The sequence below is a fragment of the Mycteria americana genome, chromosome Z, assembly GCF_035582795.1.
Source record: "Mycteria americana isolate JAX WOST 10 ecotype Jacksonville Zoo and Gardens chromosome Z, USCA_MyAme_1.0, whole genome shotgun sequence".
In the NCBI taxonomy this organism is placed as follows: Eukaryota; Metazoa; Chordata; class Aves; order Ciconiiformes; family Ciconiidae; genus Mycteria; species Mycteria americana.
In genome coordinates, this window is record NC_134396.1 from 56,724,103 (window position 1) to 56,749,442 (window position 25,340).

The 25,340-nt window shown below is 37.7% G+C and overlaps 1 protein-coding gene across 7 annotated transcripts in view; it reads left to right on the forward strand.

Moving 5' to 3' along the window:
• The window catches only part of APC (APC regulator of Wnt signaling pathway), a 98,474-nt gene that overhangs the window by 25,345 nt on the left and 47,789 nt on the right, over nt 1-25,340 (forward strand). For 5 of the 7 annotated variants that reach the window (XM_075526749.1, XM_075526755.1, XM_075526752.1 and 2 more), the window contains 3 exons: nt 7,776-7,928; nt 24,089-24,173; nt 25,132-25,333. In XM_075526749.1, the coding sequence (XP_075382864.1) occupies nt 7,794-7,928; nt 24,089-24,173; nt 25,132-25,333 (422 nt within the window). In that variant the 5' untranslated portion in view covers nt 7,776-7,793. Of the gene's footprint in view, nt 1-6,575; nt 6,723-6,781; nt 6,806-7,775; nt 7,929-24,088; nt 24,174-25,131; nt 25,334-25,340 lie in introns of those variants that run through there. The other 2 variants (XM_075526751.1, XM_075526754.1) reach the window with 2 other exon arrangements.

Genomic DNA, 25,340 nt, shown 5'->3' on the forward strand with positions numbered 1-25,340 from the left:
CAAAGCCCTTGTTGCTAAAACAAGTTGATGAAGAGCAGTTTTCTGTGATGGCTGTTTTCTGCTCCTTCCTGCATCCCTCTGACCTGAGCATGCTAATGCAGAATGAATGAGGACATGGACAGAAGGTACCAGATCTGCTGTTCCACTCATGGGCAATTCTTGTTCTGTACCGAGTGTTTTCTTAATTCTCTTCAGCCACGCCCAAAGCCTTACAGCACTTTCAGACTCCTCATTATACTTGTGTGCCGACATAGCCCAGATGAGGAAAAACCAAACAAAATAGCCTCCCTTCTAGTTGCTACTGACTAGAAGTTTTGAGGTTTGTTCTTAAATGCAGGTGCGGATAGGAGGATTGAATATGCTGGCAACAACATCCATTTTAATAAAGCATAGGCTTATCACCACATGGAAATAACGTAGTTGTTCAGTCTGATGCTGGAGAAAGCAGAAATATAATTTTTCTGCTCTATCTGGAAAGAATCAGGATAATGGACTTTTACAATCTGAGGCCCATGGAATATTTTTCAGTGAGTGGGAAAGGTGTGTATTGAACAATGACTGTGAAGGATAAATATTTTTAAATCGGCAAGCCTGGAAAGCTTGCCCCAAACTGAAATGGGTAAGACAATCCCTGGCCCACTGATACTCATTTTTAAGTTCTTAAACACAGCACTTGAAGTGCTGATATTTTCATGGAGTTGAAAAAGGACAAGCAGAAGGATATTTACATATAAACCATTTAACCTGAAGACAAGCTTCAAACAAAATAACATAAAATCTGATACAGGCTTCAGTCAACAGAGAAATTGAATTAATGCAAATTGGCATGGTTTGATATGTTCAAAATAAGAATGGCCAAAAAACCTCTTGCTGTATTTTCTTGAGTGTATTGATAAAGGTAACTGTATGAAAATGGTCCATTTAAGGCTGAAGTTAGTAAGTGGGGCTGGCTTACCTTAGAACAGCTGTGCTGGATTTTTGCCCCCGTCTGTCAGCCTTGCCCCTCTCTTGAAAGTAGCCATGTAACAGCTGCTGAACCATTGTGGTTAATGGCCCAGCATAGTCAGTTAAACCAACACCTATTTCAGATTACCTTGGTAGTCAGGCAGTAATCTGCAGTGGTTTAGGCAGCTGCCACTTGAACAGCTGAGCCCTTCTCTCTTCCCTGGGTGGGAACCTTGCGGAGATGGGTAGGGCAGACAGCTGGGGGCAGGCACTGGTGCGGCCCTCCCAGCTGTCCCAGCATTAGCACTAACTGCTTCCAAGTCGGAAGCCCTAGACCCAGTGCTTCAAAAAACTTGTTTTTAAATGTATTTAAGCAAAACTAATTGGAAAAGTCTCGTGATGCTGTGACTATTTTTTCCCTGTATTCAGTGTGGTATGCCCTTGAAGAAACAATTCCCCCTTAGTCACATGGGAATGAATGACAAAAATTGACAGAATGGTAAAGAATAATAAGGGTAAGATATTGGGCTCAGCACTGAATAGCTGGGTGAAATTTGTGGATGTAGAAAGAAATCAGAATTGATGGTCCTTTCCAACTTTACTAAATGATAAATGATAATCTAGATATTCATGAGCTTTAGATAAAATGATTATGAGTTGTTATATTAAGAAGATAAACTACATTGTGAAAGATTTTCAGTTACAGGGCACGGGAGCACATCTGCTTACTGGTGGCGGTAGTAGAACACTAAATTCTGTTTGCTTATTAGAGAGCTGAACATCTGATTTACTACTGTCAACAAAGTTCATAATCCAAAATCAAGTACATGAACAGGAGCCTTGGTTGACATCGGTGTTTTTTTGATTGGGCCTTGCTGAATAAAGTAGTTTTGCCTTTTTTCACTGATTATGATGTCTGAAATAGCTGTACAACTGATTTGCTAACAAAAAGCAAAAAAAAAATTACCCTCAGGCAGTCACTGTGGGTGACAGATAATTATTCCGTTGAAGATTTCTAAAATTGAAACAAATAGGTTGTGGTTATCTAAAAATGTTACCTAGCTTTAGGTATCGACAGCGCTAGGTCTCTGTCTATTGCTGAGAAAACACATGGTAGGGTTTTCTATCTTAGATTATTCTTAGCCTCTGTTCTGAAAAGACTAAGACTAACTTGTTCTACAAAAGTTGTGTTACAAAAACAGGATGCTCTGGTAACAATGATAGCTTTTATGGACAAAAAAAATAGTAATGGGAGTCTGAAATATTTTCATAAGGAGATGTAATTAATGTATCACAAAGTGTTGGCGTTCTTAAGTAGAACCTCTTTAGGGTGTGTTGAGTATGTATGCTTATTGATTTCAAACAAAAAAATTCTCTGGTTAATAAAAAATTGTATGTTTTCAGAGAATATTGGAGGGTTTGCCTCTCTTTTGGGATTTGGGACTAAAAAGTGTACATCTAAGGTCTTGATTTCTGGGCAGTTGTTACTGGTATAGTTTTCTTTATGTAGAAAAATGCATATCTAAACGTTAACAGTACATTTGCATAAACTTAGGCTTCTCATTAATTTTTATTTTAGTGTGTAAGAGAGTTATATCCAGCTTGAAATTCTTCTTTGATGTGTGTATTCATGCAAACTGCTGATTCAGTAAAGCACGAAATTTCTTGTCATTATTTCACCTTACTTTGGTAGGAGATGGAGAGGAAACCTCTTAATGATGAGAAATATGGGTCAGGGAAGTAGGAGACCTAGATTTTAGGTGCTTCTTACAATGAGGGAATTAAATTTCAAAGTTTCTGTATTCCAAGAGGGTTATTTCTTGGAGTAAATCTAGAGGAAGGGGTATCTCCATTCCTCCCTTTGAATGATGACTATTCTGCGAAGAAATGCAGTTAAGAGTGCAAAAGGGAGCTTGACTGAAGCATAGTACTGAACTTTGCAAAGGTGGGTTGTGTTGCATGTGTCATGCATTTTCCCTTGGGCTGGGTAAAATATAAAATGGGTATTGCAGCCCAGAGTTCTGCCTCTTCCCTTCCCCTTCACTCCCCACTGTAGTGATTTTGTACAGGTTGGAAGAGTGATTTATTCTTGATTCAGCTCATTCTGGCCCCTTGAATATGTTTGTGTGTGTATGTGCAGTAGTACAGCTTCAGGCTAGTGGGCCCCATGTAAACTATTCCTTGCTTTCATTTTGACTGGTTACTGGTTACTTCTACTGTGAATGAGGCGATATGTGGCTGTGAACCCTGTCTGGCTGAGAGGGTACAGAGGTTGACTCTTTCCCCAAGGTAGGTGTGTTGACCCCTGAGAAATTACAAGAAGGGGATGCAGCAATACAGTCCATTTCTATTGATGCCACCAATTCTGTGTTTAAAAACAAAGTCGCTTTTTTGTACTCAAATAACTTGGAGCATAAATCCAAGGATTAGTTTTGGGACCTGAACTCTGATCTGGTGTGTCTAGTTTGAGGCTATTGGTAACAACCTGTTTTCAGAAGAGAGGCAGATTTTAATTTTGAGGGTGTTAGCTCAATATACATGGAATGGCTGGTGTGTAATGGAGCCTTGTGATTTCACTCTACGAAGTGCCTGAGAGGTGTCGCAGTGTTCAGCATCAGAAAGCCTAAGCTGCTTTGTGATAATGCATTACCTGTGTCTGTTTCCCCTATTTTAAAATTTAAAAATGGTGTCTTTCATGAAATGGCTTTGGCATTTCATTATTTCAGGAGAAGAAGATACAAATAGCTTGGCAATATGAAAATAAATACAGTGTTCTTCTGTATTTAAGTTTAGGAATGTAAGGATCGGATTTCTGAACCGCTAAGTCCAGTTCCTTCCTGTGCAGTGAGCTAGGCAAGGATGTTGCTGAATTTACAACTTCTAATGGATGTTGCCAGCCTATGTTGATAAATGACGGATTTATACCCATTTGTTCTGTGTCAGTATTGTGTTTTAACATAAATATTTTTCTCCCTCTTGAGTGTTTTCCCCTCCTTAATGACAAAGTGTAGCTGTGTTGTTCCAGCCTTTCTTGTGCTGAGGCAGCAAAGGCTTGCTCATCAAGTCTCTTCTCATTTGAGAGACCCTCTAGTCCCCTGATCACTTGATATCTTTCTCTGCACCCACTTAAATTCACTTTTCTTACCCACGTCTTTGTAAAATGACTTGGTAACTCCGGGACGGTGTTTGCTTTCCTTGTGCCAGTCTTGTGTTGGCAGTGCCCGGGTGCCCTGCAGGCTGGCTGCTGAGAGGCTCGAGTTGCTTCTCCCCATTCGCTGCTTTGAGGTGACAAGATTCCTACATGAGTGACCTTACATTGTTATGCTATTTAATTCCACCCTGTTTCTACTGCTCCATTTCTCAGTTCATCAAGTTCCTTGCGTATTACACGTAGCCCTCTGACCTTGCAAAGCCTCTTCAATTTATGGGAGCATGTTTTGATGTCACTTCTTGTGCCAAGGTCAATAATGAAACATGTAAAAATACCTGTTGCAGACTAGTTTTGTGGGAACTTTGCTAACAACCTGCCTCCAGCCTCACAATTTGGCTTTTAGCACTGCCCAGTGTCATCTTGTCTTTGAGCTACTCCTTACCCATACACAGTTTTTCAGCTTGTCTCCATTATAACTGTGGCTGGTTTTACATGTGGCACTGTATCAAACACTTTGGTGCAGTTGGGGTAGGTGAGATCCATTATTTCTAAGAAGTAGTTTACTGTTCTCCTTGAATACATGGTAGCCCTTCCTTTACAGGCAGGAAAAAGGAGAATTATCTTGGAGGGCCTAGGCAGGTATACATCTGCATGCCCCCAAGAAGTCCAGATGCCTCAGCCGGTGGGGTGGCAGGCATTGCTGGAAGCAGATGCCTAGGTGGCTTGCAGCGTATTACTAACGTGAGACTGGCTGCCTTCAGTCCAGTTTTCAGTGTGGATGTACTGACTGCAATCACACTTTGCCCAAACCTCGACATGCTCCACCACCCAGCCCCCGCCCCCAGGAGGTTCTCTTTAAAATTCGTGCTGTATCCTGAGGTGCCGATGCGAATGCCCTGGTAGCAGAGAGCAGCTGCCGGGCATTGCTGCGATTCCTGCTGGTGCAGCCGCCTTTCCGGCAAGCGCCTCAGCAGCCAGCAGAGCTGCAGTCGGGCAGCGTGGCTCCTGCCGGATGCCAAACTGGCAGGAGTGAGTTTCTGCCTGTGGCAGTGTCGCTTCCTGCCCATTTGAGCATCTATTTTGCAAAAAAATGAAGATATTGTGGATTACCCATCTTGTGATAATCAGCTGACTCAATTTTTTTTATCTGAAAACCCACGGAGTGAAGTTTGACATTTGAATAAATCAGGAAGTGACTCCTAGTCTGAGGCAGAATGCTGTCTCTCAGTGGTGATGTCCTACTTCCATGTTATGAAAATAGAATATGCAAAAGGAAGCTTAGGAACTTAGATTAGGAGGGGGAGAAGACAAACCACACCTCCCTTTCAGAAACTGTATCCTTACACATTTAACATAAGTATATTTTAAGCTTATTTAGCATGTAAGATATCAGAGCTATGCGGTTGCTGTCTTTCTACTGTAGCTGCTCCCCTCATTCAGTTTTCTCCATTTTCTTCATTGTGTGTATGTGTCTTGTTAATGTGACTGATTGTTTTAACTTCCAAATTTGTGAGTGAGACTTCCTTAGTGTGGACAGAAAATGGAAAAACTTGGTATTTTTTATCATTACCTATCCTTTCATACTAATAATGAATTAAAATAATGGGGAAAAAAAGATATTTAGCTAGAGTCAAAGTGCACATCAAATACATGGCACACAACAGCTTCTGTAAATTAGATGTAACTGAATAGATGTGTAATATACTTGAGTTGAAACCAACAGAGTCTATCAATATTACAATACGATACTAATTTATGACAACTAATGTGAGAATGTTTCCACTTCTCTCTGCCTTTCCTTGGGCTTGTGCAGAATTGTCCATGCAGTGTATGTTCTGAAAAGAAATGTGAACTACAACTGTTGGTTTTATTAATAAAAATGGAAACTGTTACATATTAAACAAAAACATACATTAAATGGAACAGAAGCAGTCTGTCCTTTTTGATTTTTTAGAAGTTTTTTTAATTTTCTTTTTTGTTGTTGTTTTGTTTTGTTACAACTCTCTTTGACAGCTCTCCACCTTTTAGGTGAAACAGCCTGATGGTAAAAGCACAGAATTCACAGAATAGAGTAGGTGTTTCAGATTGCCTTCATTTCTCTAAAAATGAGGTCTTCAGTAAAGCATGACCAAATGTTGAAAAATAAATTTGTTAGGGTTTTTTTTTCTTCAGATTATTGGTAGTGTCATGGAAATCACAATTCCATAAGTGGCAGGCTTCTTCCTTCTCCGAGCTTTGATGGCAGGTGCTTAGGGTATGAAGACTTGCTTCTTGAAAAGGAAATGAACTAGTCATATCAAATGCACTACAGCTTTTGTTATTGTTCCTGTCTTCAATGGTATTTATTCTTCTTTACGTTTTGTTGAGTTTAAATTTAGAAAGGTTAAACGTGATTTTCAAAATTTGTATTGCAGAACTAAAACCTTTTTGAATAATGTTACCTATTTTTTAGTGGGCTGGATAATTCAATTAAGATTCGTCTGGAAGAGCAAAGTTGATTACATAAGGAGTTACACAAGCAGTAAGGTCAAAGGCTGAGTGAGAAGATACACAGAAAAAGCTAAATAAGACCATTATTTCATCTTTTCCAAAATACTATAGTAACCATGAAAAGGAATGTTGTCCTGTAAGCTTTTTATATTTTTTTTTCCTTTGAGTTACAGGCTGCATACTTAGGAAATTCCTGGGACGACATTGGAAGGGTAACTTGTACGTATATGAAGTGCTAGGCTTCCGTTTATTCTCTTGAATAGCTAATGAATAAGAAATCGATACCTTCAAGTGTAAAGAGCTTCAAATGTGGTTAGCCATGTTTTGGTTAACTTATGTTGTTAGATGAACAACTTTGATGGGTTTTGGTTTGGAAAGTGGGAAACAATTTGTATTTTATTATTTAAATTGGAGTATTTGTTTCTTTCTCCTTTGTAATGGCTGAATAATTGTGGTGGTGTTCTAGGACTTGTGTTACAATATTACCCCAAATAATATGGGATATCTTGATATCAAGAATAACCTTTTATCTTTTTATTCTACTGTGCAATATGACCACTTCTTATGTTGGAATTTTTGAAGTATATTTGTTTTAATCTTTATGCCTTAGAGGGTCTTTTTACAGAAGACTTGGTTACTACTACATTTGATGCTTTTTTCTGTTAAAATTCCTCAATATTTACTGTTTGCCTTTCATAGAACATCTCCTTTAGTGTGGGCTATTCCTAGGAATTTTGAACATCTGTGACTATCTTGTGTCATAAAATTAGTAGGCAGTGTCTTTTAGATATGGTTGACGGTGCTTGTTGTCTGTCCAAATATGATTAAATATGGTCTATTATCTGCATAGTTTCTCAGTGTTAGAATTGAAATGCAAATAGTAAGGATGCTTTTGTATGATGCTATGATTTTCTTTTCATGCATTTTGGCTTCCCCTAATACCTAATGCAATTGTTAATGAACTTCTTTCATTTGCTTAATCATGTGTATCAAATGGAAGCCCACTGAAAAAAGTCTTTGAACTGGCATTAGTTCTAGGCATTAATAGTTTGGTTTAATGGATTCAAATTAAGTGTTTAGAAAGTTGAGTGGTAAACGGGGAAAAAGAGAGCGATAATTTTATGGTTAGATAAATTTGGGGTTTTTTTCTAAAATGTTTACATTTAATATTTTCTCTTACTTTTTTTAGGGCTGAGGGTAGCCCAGGATGGCCGCAGCTTCATATGATCAGTTGTTAAAGCAAGTTGAGGCATTAAAAATGGAGAACTCCAATCTTCGGCAAGAGCTAGAGGATAACTCAAATCACCTAACAAAACTGGAAACTGAGGCATCTAATATGAAGGTATTGCAAGCTCTGTGCCTGTGTGCCTCAGTGTTTCTGTTACTGCCTTTTGTGTCATGAAGTTTTGTGTGCTTTTAGATTCCTACAGAAGTCCTTTTCCAGGCTGTGTGAGGGAAAACTATCAAATCTACTTAGTGAAGATTTTTTTTTTTTTTATTTGAAAATTGAAATATTTCAAAACAGTTTTTTAGGAACAGCTTCCAGTTTTCATAGCTTCTTCTCTGGTGTGTCATGGTAAGCACTACCATTTTAGCACTGCTATACTTACCAGCAGGAAGTCCAGTCTGCTGACATAGTTTGACAAAGCAAGTATTGTTCAGCACTTGAAAACATGGGAGCAGCCGGAGGTTTTCAGTGTTTTAAGGTAAGTTTAAAAATTTGGGGGTTTACTACAATCATAATATTTAACATTCCAAAAGGAAAAGTTCATTTTCAAATAAGACCACAAGTTCTCCAGCCTTTCCCAAAGCCTAAATTCATACTTAATAATTTCACCCAGATTTGTCCATCTGGTGTTTATTGGTTAGGTGTAGGCCTTCAGAGCCACCTATCCAAGAGGAAACACTAGGTTCAGCTGGAATTTAGATGGATTTTGATCAGTAGGAAGATACATACACAGCTGTGTCCGTGTGATTCATGACACTGAACAAGGCAGAATTTCACAAGCGTTATAGCTGCATTAATGTAGTGCTCTTCCTAAACTGACAAATACCGCTGCTTTTTGCTAACAGCCAGCAAAACCAGACTTCTTTTAATACCTCAGTTAATATGGCTCAGAAATTCTTGGTACCTCTCCATTTACTCCTGTATAGGGTAGGCATATTCTAAATATTAGCATTTGTATGTCCATCTCCTTGCTTTCCGCTCTTCGTATCACAGACTTACTGTTCCGTTATAACTAATCTTTATTTTTTTAAATATGGTAATCTGATGAATAGAGCAATTAAAAATACTTTGAACTGAACTTTCTTTTCCTCCGGCATGTAGGTTGTGACCTGTGTATTCACTGTACGAAGAAAAACTTTCTTGTGTTCTGAAGCAGTCACTAGTTACAACACTTGAAAAGCGCAAATTTTTCAGATACATTTAATCCTTGCATTGCAGTGTAAAACAAAAATGGCTCTGCTACCTAAATTGAAATGAAATTACAGTCCTTTACACCAGCTACTCAAAACAGTGGTTGGCATTAGCAGCTGTGAGGAAAAAAAATTGTTTGTTTGCTCAGTTATGTATCTGAAAGCTAGTTCTGTCATTTATATTGTTTTTCTTACGATAATATTACAACAAATGTCAGTAACTCCCCTTCCCTCCCTGTCGTTGCAGTCTAAAATAGGGGAGGGAGGAACAAGAGACATGATCTTCCTCATAGTTTGAACAAGGAAGGTGAAAATGTCTTCCCCCCCCCCTTTGTCCCCATACAGTTGATTTTGAGGGGGAGTGTGGGGACTGTGGTTGTTTTTTGGGGCTTGAGGTGGTTTATTTTTTGGCTTTTTCGTCTTTTTTTTTTTTTTAAAGCTTTTGTCAAGGTAATTAGATTTCCGCTGACCTAGAGACAGACCAGCTGTATAAGCTCGTCTCTAGGGCATTAATTTGGGATGTGGAACAGCTTTCTGTCCTTACTTCAAACTGGGCAGACCACCAAATGGAAAGTGGCTCTATTGCACTCCACAGAGGAGTGCTTATGAGCATGTTCAGAGTAGACACCGCATTTTTTCTCTCCTGAAATGCCATTCTAGATATAAGTAATTTATCCTAAAAAAACTCCAACTCAAATATCAAACTCAATATGTTTCTTTTCATTTTGGGGGATGGGTAGGGAGGAGGTTGTTCAGATTAATTTGATGGGGTATTTTTTAATCTATAATTCTATGAAGAAATCCTAATCAGCTGTGTTCCTCAGGAGTGCTTGCTCCTGCACCTGAACCAAGAAGCTGTTTCTTTCCCTTGTTTGTTTCAGATGTGTTTAGAAAGGGTCGAAATCTAGCTTTGACTTGACTTGAACCTGAAGGATGGTATGGGAATGATCTTGGAGTCTGATTGGAGTCTGTGGGTAAAGTTTGATGGGGATCATTGCAGGATTCTCTTTAGTCAGGAGACAATTTTAGTTTCGCAAGCTTTTGGAGAAAGTATGCAGTGGCTTTGTTTGACTCAAAGAAACTGCATGGTCTGTATGGTTCCAGTGCCATAATTAGGGGTAATTACAAGAAAAGTAATTAGAAGAACCAGAGCAGTGGAGATTGAAAGCCCTTTGGCTACCATATAAGCAGTTAAAACTCCAAATATTTTGGAGGAAATTATCCTTGGGGAGCATGTAAGTGTCACAGAGCCCTAGCAGCCCCTCCCACCAATGAAATCCAAAATACTAGTGGGAGAAGGGGAGCAGCAGTGGGGAAAACAAGCTGTGGTTCTGTGGCAAACATCACTGTTCTTGCACCATGAATTTTGATCTGTGGGCTAGTGCAGAAACATCTCACAGTGATTCTTTGGACTGTTAATGTGTTTGCTTGTGTCTCCTCTTTTGCCTTACATTCTTTAATCGCTTGTGAAAGGCAGTAGTTACAAAGGGCATTTTAAAGACAATATTGTATCTTTAAAGAAATTGATTTTGGATGTAGTAGAGTTAAAATGTGTAAGCGTGCCTCATCTTTATAATCGCTCCATTTCAGAAATGTAAGGTAATCATACTGGAATTAAAAGCTTAACATGAGCTCATCTTGCACATGTATTTATAATAAACTACTACTGACCTATATAAGAACAATGTCTGAAAGCTTCATGTTTAAAGCTAAATTTCATATTTAAAAGTGAAAACTGTACATTTGCTGACCAGAAAACAACATGATGGGTAAACAAAGATAAATGTGATATCGGGGGTGCCAAAATGATTAGTAAAACAGTGTCCACTTTGTTTTTTAATTTGTGTTGTCCTAGGGATTAACTGTTCAAACAAAAGAAATCCCTCAGAGTATTATGACTAACTTGGGAAATTCAGTTGTTACTATTGGCTTACTGTCAGATGAAATACAGCAGTTCAGTATGATAAAATGTTCTCTCTAAATCAACAAATATGCTGTTTGATGGTCAGTGAAATAATGCGTTGGCCCATAAATGAAGAAAACCAGTTTCAGTGTCTAGGTGTAGATAGTAACTGCATAAAACACAGACTATGGGCAAATTTAGAAAAAAATGAACATAGTTTTATTTTAATTCAAAACCTGTAAAATTCATGACGAGGCAAAAAGCAGTCCAACATCAGCTGTACTACTTTGTGCATGTAAATGGAGGAGATTTTTTGTCAGAAAAAGACCTCAATTTTTGAGACATACATTGCAAGTGAAGACTCTCCTGCCTGGTTCTTGTGAAAGACAACTATTTTTCTGTTAAGGATGGCTTTTTTTTTTTTTTAATGTCATAGCTAATTCATATCAGCATTTTTCCTGTATAAAATCTGGGGGGAAATAGGTATATGTAACTTAACTTCAAGTACTCAAGAAGTAGCAAAAGAATAATGTCATGCTTGATTTCCCCACTCACTCTCTGAGTGCTTGGATTTTACAGTAAATGAGTAATGCGTGTTATCTTGTGTAAGCAAGCTATCTTTATTATATTTGATGCTCTGTGGGCAAAACATTATCTCTTTCATCTTTATATAGTACACTTAAAATTATATTCTACATATGATTTTGCAGCTTATTTAATGTCCTCTGTATTGTGTCTGCACGTATCAATAATAAAATAGGAAGACTGCCGGTAGAACTGATTCAGATTTCTTGAATATTATTGAGAAACGTTCTAACCAGCTAAATACACACTGTAAAGAAACAAGGCAATGGTTAAACTCTTGTTCTCAGAAAATCATGAGCTGCTTATTCATGAGGTTTTTTACACTGTTTGTTTTGTGGAGGCTGTTTTTTTGGCAGATCACTGTCCTCATAAAAAGGTTTTAGTTTTCATAATTTCTGTGGGTTTTTTTGGTTGTTGTTTTGTTTGTTTTAAGGAATTCGGATTTAAAAGACCAAGTCCTAGAGAGCTAGTTACTGTGATGTCCGGTGCAGGTCCAAAGAGTGGTTTATTTTTGACATGGATGGTGTTTGTGGGTTTTTTCCGCTAATTAGACAGCAGGGTAATAAACCTTGTGATGCTTTATGTTGGATTGGAATGGATTTTGACTGAATAAAAAAGCAAGTGCTAAGGTATTTTGACGATTTATGTTTTGAATGTGTTTGTACGGTGTTAAGCTAAGATAATTTAATGTGGTTGCAAAAGAAATTTTAAGCCTATAGAATATAATATTCCAGATTTATTGCAGTGTTGTGCACACTTTGTGAGGTTGATTAATTAATAGTCAAATTAGCAGAATTAAAGGTAAAAAGTGTGCTGAAGAAGATGCCATGGTGCCTGTTTTTAGTCTTGTTTCTGTCATGATGGATTTGTGAGAATATGAGACAGCTTATATCTTATTAGAACTGAGTGTGATTTTATAATTAAATATGATTAAGTTGCAGTTCATTTTATCTTCAGATACAGCTTCCTACAATATCTTTTTACGACTATTTAAAGGAATGAATATACAAATCCTTAGCAGGAATAGCAGACTGACTAGCAGGTTAGCAACTTAACAGTTACAGTAGCTTGTTTGTTTCATTAAAAAGAGGGAATCTGAAAAAACTACTGCTTCCAGCTTGGAGTTTGTTAGCATACATTTCTTTACAAAACCAGAAGATTGATGTTCAGAATGTTCCAGGAACTAACTGGCTTCCAGTGTTTTGACACTCTGTTACACTTTTTGGACATGAACTCTTTGTCAACTTTGTATGGAAGTAGTGTTTTGTGATCTACAAGCCATAAGAGTTAAAAAAAAAAAAAAAAGCATGCTAATCCTTTACGTCAGGTATGCCATTGCCTGAATCACATCCTTTTTTTAGAAGTTTACACTTGTAGTGATATAAGATTTCAGATACTATTGGTACTCTTTATCCCCCCTGCCTAAATTTTAAGGTTTGCTTTAAAATGGCTGCTGGGGGATTCTCTCTTTTGAAATGTGTGACTACTTTTATCAGATGTCTCCTTGATTAGGTAAGCAGGTGATCACATTTTCTTTTAACTCACCAAACCCCATTTTATGGGCATACAATCTGCTTAGCTACCTCTTCTTGATATTTAACCTTGAAAACCTACTTTATTCTGATCAGCTGTCTCTGATCATCCATGTTTAAAGGCCTTCATTGTAAAGCACAGAAGGTGCTAGGAGGTATTTTTGTAACTGGCACAAGAATTTTTAGTTCAGTGTATTATGGTAAGCCATGTGCTTGCGAATTTGCATTTGAAGCATAACATGTTCACAGAGACCTCTGATGCATACAGCATAACAATTTTGTTATGTGCTATATACCTATGTAGTGTGTATCTGTCTATCTGCATATGAGGTTCCTCAAGCAGATAGAATACATTTAATGGATACCATGTTTGCAATCCCATCTTCAGAAATGTAACAACAGTTTTTCTTCTAAGGTACCTGAAATTATACATTTTGCTGGGGATACTTACTGTGTCAGATAACAGGACTTTCCCATCTCTTTCCAAAGGGAGAGTGTTTTTATCTTCATCTTGCCATTTCCCTTTTATCTTCGGAGAGAAGATGTTTAGTTGGCATCATGCACAGTAAAATGTTTCACCAAGGCGTACAGAAATAAAAAAATAATTCAAAAATTATGGTAAGCTGTGAAACCAAAGCATTCAGTACACAGAAGAGAAATGCTTATGTTAAAATATATATATTTGATCTGGAATTGCTGTTAGTGAATAGGTTACACATAGTAAGCAAACTGTGGTATAACTTGAGAAGTTCGTATTTGAATCTTGAATTTAGTATGATAGGCATTTCTTTGTGTATCCTGTTACCCATTAGAGTATTAGCATCATTTCCAGAACTGTCACTGGAAAGCCAATTTCCAAGTGATCTGAGTTATCTGGTATGTTGTTATTTCTGCTAAGAGGTCGAGTCAGATATAACATAGTGGGTTATAGTTGCTTCATGAACCAAAACCAATGTTGTGGTATCTCCGCAATAATTGCTTATAATGGAGCTTAGGGGTATTTCCCTACTATGCAGAGAACATCTCAGTGGCCCTGGCTCAAATTTTAATGTTAACAATAAAACTTTTAGAACAAAGGGATAAAACAGATATAGTGAAATGTCAGAAATAAATTATATTCACACACGTTTTCATTCGAATGGTTAATATTTTTAATTAAAAAGTTACCTAATTATCCTGGTTTATAGTTTAGCTTTTTGTTTTGTTTAAAAACTTTTCAGTCTTCTTTGGGAGCTCAACAGAAAGTGTTAGTGAGAAGGGCTAAGCAGATCTACCACAAAGCTCTGGCCACCTGAAAAGTAGCATGGTCGCCAGTGCCTTAGTTTTTATGTTCCTGGAGAACACTTTAGCAAATTATTTCAGGAAAGCATTTTTGGTGAAAATTTGTACTTATGCCAATTGGCACTAAAATGTGTGGTAATTTAACTTCAAAAACTCTATATGAGCTGGCATGAGGATAACTTTGTCACATTAAGAAGTGGTAGGTTTTGGGTGGTGGGTTTTGGTTTCGGTGGTTTTGTTTTGGTGGGGTTTTTTGGTTTGGGTTTATTTTTTAGGAAACCAGAGTTGGTAGATTATTATATAAAGGTCCAGAGAATTGAATAATTTAAGTTGCCAATATGGTCCCATAGTTTCCTTACAATTTGAGGCAGTTGCAAAGGATCATGGTCATCCTGTGATGTCAATACTATGCTGCTGTGAGATTGCGGACACATTACCATTTTTTACCGTGTCCTTCGGTTCTGGCATTTGTTTTTTTTCACACCATCCTAGTTCTGCGTGTGCATGCCTGGCTTACAGCTTTTTGGAGAAGAATCCTGTTTACCTGGTTACAGATGGTAGTGAAAGAAACTTCTTTTTTTGCTTGCAACTAGCAGCAGTTGAACATAAATTTTCCCTCCTTGATTAGTCTGTGTGTCACCAACTGATGAGAACCTTCTAGCATGCTCTTCATTTGCTCATTGCCATGCAAGTAGCGTACCTCAGAAAGTGGCGCCTGTGTTGAATCTGCCCTTGTCCTGGCATTGTTTCCATGCATCTTCCAGCCAACTCTAATGAGTCAACTTCATTTTGCCTGACTGATTTTTCAGCGTTCTAGCTGATGTGGCCAAAGTTAAGGGTTTTTTTAATATACTTTGTACTCCTGGCTCTTAGGAGTTATTTATATGGTACTGTGCACTCTGCTGACTTAACAGAGCTTGTTTTTGTTCTCTAGACTTCCATTTTCTAAAGCTTGTTTTGATACATGCTCTGTCTGGCACACAGTAGAGGCTTTGTCTTGATTTCTTCAATACTTCACTGAATTTTGTTGTCTTTAAGCAGGCACATAAATTACAGCAGACAATAAAGGGAAATGCAGAAGGAACTAGAAGTGTTTGGAAGAACAGCTCAAGGTGCAGTAGCAAACAAGAAGTTTGTGTAATAAGTTTCCTGCTTTTGAGAAGGAAGCTATGGGAGGGAATCAATGAATCAAAAGCATAAATTAAAGAAATTTCTGTGAAATTCTTGTTTGTGTCAGTTTTCAATGGTGGGGATGTTGCAATGAATCTGACCCCCAGATCCGTTCTTTGCTTGTAGCACTAACAAACCTTGTGATTGAAATGAACCACAAAAAAGTAGTAATTTACACATTAGAGTTTATTTTTACTTTTCTTCCTCTTTAGATGAAAAAAATACCACCCAAAAAAGACTTAAAATGCATTTTATTTGGGTTTGCACATTCAAATATTAAGGAAATGCCAGCTTTAAGGTAGGTGATGCCACCCTGATTTTGTCACCCGGTTTGTACACCATATGATACAATTCTACCTATTCTACAAAAAAAACCTTCCAAAGTTAGCATGCTCAATGCTCACATTAAGGATGAAAATAAAGCCCTTGTATAAAATGTTATTTTCTAATTTACCTCTGCAAATGAAATCTTTAAACACAGATTTTCATGTATATAATGATCTGTAGAGTCAGGTATTTATGTTGGAAGTTACTTCTTGACAGAAATGCAGTCTGCAGGAAAAAATTGAACTTTTTTCCCCAGAAAATATATTTTATTAAAAATAATTTTTTTACAGTATTAAAACTAAACTAAAACTCCATCCTCTTCTGTCAAGCCAAACCATGTCTCCTTGAATGAGCTGTGGTCTCACTATGAGTCAGTCGCATACATCATGGAAATTGCACGACTGCAGTCACCGTCAGAAACACTGTCTGCAGACAGCTGAGCTAGTAGGAGAGAATTCAGTGAGAATTGTGAGATACAGATCCCACATAGCACTGTGGCATCCTGGACAGATGGTGCTCAAAATCCAATTACATTCAGTACAACCTACCAAAATATTTTGATTCAATAATGATGTATATTTTGCTTTCAGTGTAACTGAATTATGTTTTGTATTCTGAAATAATATAGATTTTAAAAAATCACTACAAGCTAGCTGTCTTTGTTGTGCACAGTAATGAATCGGCTAGCTGTAGAAATTTCACATTATACCTATTTAATAAGGGAGAACTTTGAAAATATAATAGTAGCATGGGATCTGACACTTTGAAAGCCATGTCCTCTTCCAAATGGTTGGCCATACAGGCATTTGCACAGCAGATGTGCATATGCCCCTGCTCTTGGTGAAAGCCTATTTTAGCTTTATATTCATCCCATTCTGCACAACAGGTGTGATAAAGATGGACAGAACATGCTGACACCTTGTTTTGTTCTTTGAGTAGCCATACTAGATTTCTACTTTTTTCCTCAAGTCCTCATATTTGCTTCATTTAGCTGCTGGTATGAACAGTCTTACTGTACACAATAACAGCTAGCTAGTCTAGTTTGAGAGTGAAATGGGCTGTGTATAGTCTTACACACAAAGGCTGTTCATCTGGAGAATTCTTAGCGGCAAGTTGGCAGAGTACTAGCTACTATCTTTTTGCTGCCTAGTAGTCTTCTGTTGGCATTGACAATGCCTCTTTTGAGGGTAAATTTCTAAAGATTTTACTTTCAACTCATGAAAATACTATTTTTCAGTGGTTTTTCAACAGATGCATTGTTTGATTAACAAGTAGGGAGAAAAGCCATTGATTCAACAGTAACACTCCTTGCCTGTGTAAATATTTGTGGAATAGGTGCTAAATTCTGAGGTTCTGTAACTTGTGGTGTGTGAATTAATCCACTGTTTTCTTTCCAGTATATGCTTGGTTTCCATTTAATTTCAATACTTCCTTCCCCAGCGTGTAAGCGCTTGAACTTTTTAAGTCTTTCAAGGGAAAATTGTAATCATGGTTAGCATAGGAAACATTATAGGCTTTTATTCTTTTTTTTTTTTGCCTAATAGGAGCTTTCATCTTCCTTGTCAAACTAATTCCCTTACTCTCAGTTGGATTTTGCACATGCGGGATGTTTTTGTCGTGCCCCACGCACCCATGCCTTTCAGGAGGGAAGAGGTGATGTGAGTCTTAAGACACATAAAGGAGACTGTCACATCAGGATTGTTACATGGGGCAGAAGAGTACTGGTAGTACAGTAGATATGCAAGGGATAGAGCAATGGATAGATCCTCTAAAAATACTGCTAAAAATAAAATAATTTTGAAGATAATATATATTGGTCATTTGATAAATTCTAATGTGTGAGGGGCAGAAACTCCCATAAGCTGAACTGATTTTTACAAATTGAATCAAATGATGAATTCTGGGAAATGCTTCTCTTCAGTGACTGCACAAATAATGCAGTTAGTCATTTGCAAATAACTCCTTTTAAGTTCACGTGAACTAAAAATGCTATTATAAGAGTCATTTAGCATCTTACAAACCACAGACATTTAAAATATCAGTGAATTTATATAAGCAGTGAAGAAGCAGCAGTGGCATTATACTGTGTTTGATTTGTGTCTTTTTAAATTTGTTGGTGTGATTTCACAATAAGTAGTATTTTCAGCATTACCTTTGCTATTCTAAAGGTTCTACCAGAATCCAGATTGGTTGGAAAATTGAATAAGATACTTTTTTTTTTTTTTTTAGCATTTAGGTGTAATCGAGCTGGTGGTGTGTATATATATAGTTAGTGACATTACTTCAGACAGCATTCTTTCTGAGCATAAAATCAGATAACATTAGTTGATCTGACAATGGGCTTGCACTAAAAACTTAGTAGACTTCAGTATGTGATTACAGCAAGTGACAGCTCTTGAGCATGGTGGCACCAAGTGAATATTTTTCTTTTAGAAAATGACATTGTTTGAAATTAAAATGAACAACATCATTTCACATAACAAATCCTTTCCTCTTTCTACAAGGTGAAAAGTTTAATTGCCCCGGTGTTTCACCTCAGTCAGCAGTGCTGTCATCATTGCTGTTATCATTTGGACCCAGTTATAGGGTTGAGCAGCCAGAGCAATTGCTTGGCACTTCAGGCAATTTGAAGGGCTCCCACCAAGCTTGATTAAGTAGCAGTGTAATTTGCCAAAATGTATGGGAGTAAAGGGCCTCTTCCATAGCTCTCACTCGGCCTCTGTGAGTGCCGTACCATGTTTGATAGTGTCATGGTCTAACCCCAGCTGGCAACTAAGCCCCACACAGCCGCTCACTCACTCCCCCCGGTGGGATGGGGGAGAGAATCGGAAAGGTAAAAGTGAGAAAACTCGTGGGTTGAGATAAAGGCAGTTTAATATGGAAAGCAAAAGTTGTGCACGCAAGCAAAGCAAAGGAAGGAATTCATTCGCTCCTTCCCATGGGCAGGCAGGTGTTCACCCATCTCCAGGAAGGCAGGGCTCCATCACGCCTAATGGTTACGTGGGAAGACAAACACCATCACTCCAAACGTCCCTCCCTTCCTTCTTCTTCCCCCAGCTTTATATGCTGACCATGACATCATACGGTACGGAATATCCCCTTCGTCAGTTGGGGTCAGTTGTCCCAGCCGTTTCCCCTCCCAGCTTCTTGTGCCCCCCCCGCCTACTCACTGGTGGGGTGGGGTGAGAAGCAGGAAAGGCCTTGACTCTGTGTAAACACTGCTCAGCAATAACTGAAACATCCCTGTGTTACCAATGCTGTTTCCAGCACAAAACCCCATACTCAATACTATGAAGAAAATTAACTCTATCCCAGCCAAAACCAGCACAGGTAGTATGAAGGCACTGTCAGTTCATATAGTTATGAGGGGTCATGTAAGACCTTGAACTTAAGTTTATGCTCTCTATAAATGCATAGCAAATAGTATTCTGGTGTCTGTTCCCCCCCGTGTTTTGACATCTAACGTTTTTGTTGGATTTGAGTGATATATGTGCTTTCAGTATATGTTACGTTTTTTGCTGCCCTTTTAAACCAATAATAATTGAAACAATGTGCAACACTGGGTTGAACTTCAAAAATCACTTTCAGTTTAGAGTGCAATTGTATGTTAAGTTTTCAGATATTGGGTTAAAAACATGAGTACAAACGCTGTCAGGAATATTCTCATTTAAAAAACACTGCTGATTTGGTTACAAATAATAATTCTGAGTCATTCAGTGTGCATTATTCCCATCCTGTATGGTGCTAAGATAGATGTTAAATTACTGTCTGAAATTGTAGACACTTTATATATTTGTGCAGTTAAACCTGTTTTTATACTCAAATGTTGTAGATATAGTGGTAACCAAGGTAAACATAACCTAAAAAACCTAAACTGAAGGATAACTCAATTTGGGTTTTGTTTACAAACCTTGAAAGAAACACACAGTGAAGTCTGTGTGTATATATATGTAGATGGCAGGAATGTCTCTTTACACAGGCCCAAGTATAGTTATTAGCTAAAAAGGAGAAACAGGTATGAAGAGTGTCTTACTAAAAAATGATTGATAGAATAGCTTTTGTTGGAAGTCTTTAAAAGTAGACTCATGCTTACCTTTAAAAGATCCAGTAAATTTCAAAACATTTTGTTGGCTTACTATTTCAGCTGATACTGGCCTGTGAGTATATCTGGTGTATTGCTGCTAGCGATTTCATATATTTAATTTTCATGATGATTTTCATACATTTTGGCATTCGCTGAATATGCACAACTTTTGGAAAAGTGAATACAAGTAATAAAGCTCATTCGATTTAAAAGTGGGGGGGAAGCAAGTAGTGTTTCTAGAAGACCAAACATATCTGATTTGTCTGAATTGCCATCTGTGTTCCTTTTCCTGCCAAAGGAGAGGTATATATCTAAACCAGAACGTATTTTACAGATACCATCTTTTGAAATATTTCTAAATATTAATATTATTATTTATACTTAACAGTCATCAAAAATTGAAGATACTTTTAAATCTTACCTCATTGGGATTTGAAATCTGGCATTGTTAGTGTTGTTCCTCTGTGGTTCATTCTTCATTAGCAACTTGAGTAAATTCATGGCCCTTAACCACTTAGCTGGGTGCATGTACTGTTAGTTAAGGTGCTTTTCTTCTCAGTAGTTTTCTAGTTACTTGCTGACAGGTCTGATCTTTTTTATTTAATTATCCATAAAGTAGTTGTAAGGTCAGGACTATATTCATAGAGTACAAACAAACAAACAAAAAATTTACATTGTTTCTGTACTTCACAGTCCAGAGACTGTGAAGACAGAAACCTTTTAAAATTACGATGAGTCATAGGGACAGCTCCATTTCCAAAAGCATTCTTTTGTACTTCTCCAGCAGGACAAGATAAACTAGGTTATATTTAAGTGACCATTAAAATGATTTGACTTACATTCTTTAAAAGAACAGAAAAAAACTTTTGCAGCCTTCTTTGTAGATACATTTATATTTGTGTGTTTTGTCAGTAAGTCACTACTAAGTCAGTAAAGAATTTGCTTAGAATAATGCTATAAACCGCTACTAATATATTTATTCAAACTTGCATAACTAAACAGCATATTAATTTCACTTTAGTTAAACTGATTCAGGTTTATTTATGGAGAAGATTTTACACTATTAGCAGACATGATATCAAAAGTAATATAAAATTACTGTGGAAAAGTACTATTTCAAAGCACTGTATTAATTGTGGGGGGAAAAATGGGAGAACTGGACATAAACAGCATTATTCCTGAGTCCTGGAGTTATAATAAGTGAATAAATAAAAATTCACATTATCACAGTAATAGATAACTTGCCATGTTTCCTCCAGATGGGTTATTGCAGAAAACTTCTCTGTTCCTTTATTCAAGTAAAATTGTAAATTCCCCTATTTGTCATTTTAGCACACTGCCTCATTTTCCACCAGTACCTGGCCCAGGGGCTGCATCTCCCTCTCTAACCTTTGTCTGCTTTGTGGGCTTAAATTTCAAAGTGTGCCATGACTGAGTTTGAAATTGATGTTATAGCCTCATAATGGCGTTGTTACCTTAGTAATGGTACTATAGGAAAGAAATGTAGAAAAATATAGAAAAGAACACTTTGCCTACTAACTTGAAAAAAATGCATGTGCTGTTGAAGAAAAGGGGATAACTTAAAATCTGAAAGTGACAACCTAAATTAATGAATTGTAGGAGAGAAAATTGAGAAAGGTGATCCAGTATGCTAATGTTTAACTGTTGCCAGTATTCAGAAAGAGCAGTCCCTAGCTGCCTGGACACCTCAGTCATGTAACGTGGTAGCACAGGAAAAGGTCATAGTATTTCCACTTAGCGGTTCATATTGGCTCTTGAAGCAGGAAGACTCACTATGTAGGAAAGTATCCTGAACATACAATTTCTGAAATAGCAGAACTGCCATGCAGAGAGGTGAGAAAGAGCCTTCTAAGAAGGGAACAGGAGGAGGGGTTGGAAACTTCGGTTGGGTTTTTTCCCTGCACCAAGGTGCTGTTCTCAGAGAAAAGGGTTTCATTAGTTATTTCTAAATTTATCTGAGTTGACAGGTCTTTCAGAAGCCTGCAAAACTCCCAAGACCACTCCACATATCCACATTGCCCTTCTAGGCTTTTAAGTGAAGACTGCTGTCTGCAAATGTTATCTGCCCTTACGTCAGATAATGTAGGAATCCTTTGAAAAACACCAGGTTGCTTGTTTGTCTGACTTTGCTGACAAGGCAGATGTTCCGTATAGAGATGGCTGGGCCGTATGGCTAATGAGGATGCCCTTGAATGTACTTAAAAGCACAAGCATAGTGGAGATGTCTTTCCGAGAGCAGTGATGCTATCACACCAGATTTTGATCCTAAAGGCTACCATGCCAGCATTAACAGGTAGTGCAGTAAGAGCACATATGTGGACGAATTATGTCGAGGACCCAGCGTGCATACTGTATGTGTTTCAGGGGATTTTGTTTTTGGACTAGCTCCAGCTTCTTCCTGTGGAGTGAATGCCCATTAGCAGTCTTGCTGGCTTGGTTTGATCAGAAAGGAGTTCGGTTCATGCTCCGAGATCACCCTATGATGTGAACCGATGTACAGCTGGTGGGGCAGATGGGAGTCTGGTGTCAGACTGATCCAAACTTAAACACGAATGCAGACACACGCCTTGACTCCATCACTCAGGCAACATGTAAACTGGGAAATTTGGCCTCAACTCCACCTGCAGAATTATTTCTACGAAACAGTGTAAACATAATTAGTGTCTCTACTGCAGAATTCCTCTTCCTAGAGTACCGGCATCTAATTACACAGTGGGTGGCTGCAGTGACTGTGTTGCTACCGTTTGCTCTGAGGCTAGTGCTTGGAGATTATTTCCCCAGAACCCTGTGCAGTTCTTTACTCAAAATCCTTTTACTTTTTTTTTTTGGGTACAAGTAACAACACTTTGAATACAGAAAAGCTCAGCAGTGTGTCTGTTTAAAGAATATCTTGACTTATTGTAGATGCCATTTTGTTTCCTTTGAAAAGAGCAAAATGCATTTAAAAGGTACCTTCTGTACAAGTTGCAGAACCATTAATGTTGACAGTAAGGTATGCTAGGCTCTTAAAAGAGCAAAACAGTGATGTGGAGATTTTTTAAATTGTCTAAACGTCATTAGTTTTCAGGTCGGAACAGAAGTACACTTGTGGGTGTACACTCTATGTACGAAAAGTATGGACTGCCTTTCATTATTCAGAATTGTTTTCATTTCCTGACTATTGCTGCTTCTAAAAATATTTTCTATGTCACAGTATGAAAGATAATATTTTAAATTCCAGTAAGAGTGTTTTGCCTTGTGGCCAGTCTTTTCAATTTATTTTTGCTATTGATGTATCTGCCATTATGATATAGAAAAGGCATTTACTAACTTGCATTTAATTTTCTACCTGAATTTAGGCCACTGAGCATTAGGGATCCAGGGGCTTACAGGCCCCTTTTAATGTAGTAGTCATTGTTTACTATGAATCTTTTTGTGTATTAGGAGTATGTTCCTTCAGCTGTATAATTTTATCGTACATATTTTCAATAGCACATGGCAATATTCTTCACTTTGAAGTTTCAGCAGCATGAAGGAGTCCTAAATTTCTTTCATGTAGGCATGGTGGTGGTGGTCGTAGTAGTAGTAGTAGTAATAAGCCAAATAATATGACACCATGAAGGCATCTTGTGTCTTTTCCTCACAAGTGTGGTGGTAGTAGCAGTAGTAGTAGGAAGAATAATATGACTCTTCTTGCTGGTTTACAGTGGTGGTAAGGACCTGCAGAAAATAAATCCTGGGGATTACTTCTGCTCTGATATCTTTGAGGTTTAAAAAATGTGGTATTCAAGATTCTTTTGTAACTTGTAGTTATATATCCAAATTTTATTTTTAGAAGACTAACTTTACATACACAGATGGAGAAATTTAATACCTCTGTGCTTCCATTTCTCCATCTGTAAATTCAAGGTAACTGGTATTCACTTTGAGAAGAACTTTTAAATAAGCCGATAGATTGGACTACCAGAGAGGATGAGTTATTCAGGATATACTTTACATTGTGACAGTGCTTGGGGAAATGCTGTAGAATGTATTTGATGGCAATTAAAGTTATGACGCTTGATCACTGCTCATATGAAATATAGTTTACGTCAGTGTCTCAGTAGCTGTTACATAAATGTGCACTTGAGGGCAGGATAAGATGTATTTACCTTGTGGTTCATTATTGTAAGGATTTCTTAATTAAGCTTAATTTCTTACAGGAGGTGCTGAAACAGCTACAAGGAAGTATTGAAGATGAGGCAATGGCATCTTCTGGACAAATTGACTTACTGGAACGACTTAAAGGTAGATCTAGAATTGTGTTTTAAGTAGGTTCATTTGTTTCTCAGTTGTTTTTTCTTTGGGATAAAGTTTTCTAACTCAGCTGCATGTTCTTTCCAGTGCTGACTTTGATGGTTAGGCATAGTCTCAGTGCCTGTTATTTTTGCTAAGCATTTTAAGACACACTCTCAAAAAAAAAAAAAAGTTCCTATGCTGCTTTTGTACTTTTGCTACTGTTCCCCTAGGGCTTCATATTAATTGCTTTTGATACAACTCGCATTTCATTCAGTTCTTCAGAAAAAATACATTTGTTTAAATTAATGATGGATTAGTTCCACCAATTTTCTAAACTTGTTTGCATGCCCTGCCCTCTCCATGTCATATTACTGGAATTGTATCTGTCATGCTGCAAATTGATGCCCCCTTCCCTAGAGCATCTGCTGAAATGTGCACCATCCCATTGTATGGGATGTGCAAAGCAAGCCCAGACCACTGACTCCCTATCCCTTATTACATCCATTATCCCTACCACTGAAACAGAAATATCATAGAGGATGTCTACATTTAAGGGCCCTGTGGTGAACTAAGTTGTCATCATTTACGTGACAGTGAAACATCTGCAGGATCTCTGACAAAGAAGCTATTACGAAGTGGGCCACAAAACAATTCCTATGACATTTATGCAAAACTCTGCCCCTTTCTTAAGTCCTCTGGGAAAGAGGCAGGCAGGCTCATGTGGGGATACTGTTCTGATTGCCAGGATTGCAGTTTGGCCATCTGCTCACATGACTAGTATTCTCCAAGTGTACCATTGATTGGTTTTGTTCACGTTATATTCATCTGTGGATTCCAACGCAAAATGTTTCCATCAAAAAATCATGGATTTGTTCAGGAAATAAGAAATCAAGATAGAAGTGATCTTTTAGATTTGTGCTGCTGAACTTCAGCACAGTTCTGAAAATGTTTGCTCTCTATTATCCAGAACTGAACTTGGAAAGTACCAACTTCCCTGGAGTGAAGTTAAGGCCAAAGGTGTCAGTGCGTTCATATGGGAGCCGGGAAGGGTCTGTGTCAAGCCGTTCAGGAGAGTGCAGTCCTGTTCCTGTGGGGTCATTTCCAAGAAGAGGATTTATGAATGGAAGCAGAGAAAGCACTGGTTATTTAGAAGAGCTAGAAAAAGAGAGGTAAATT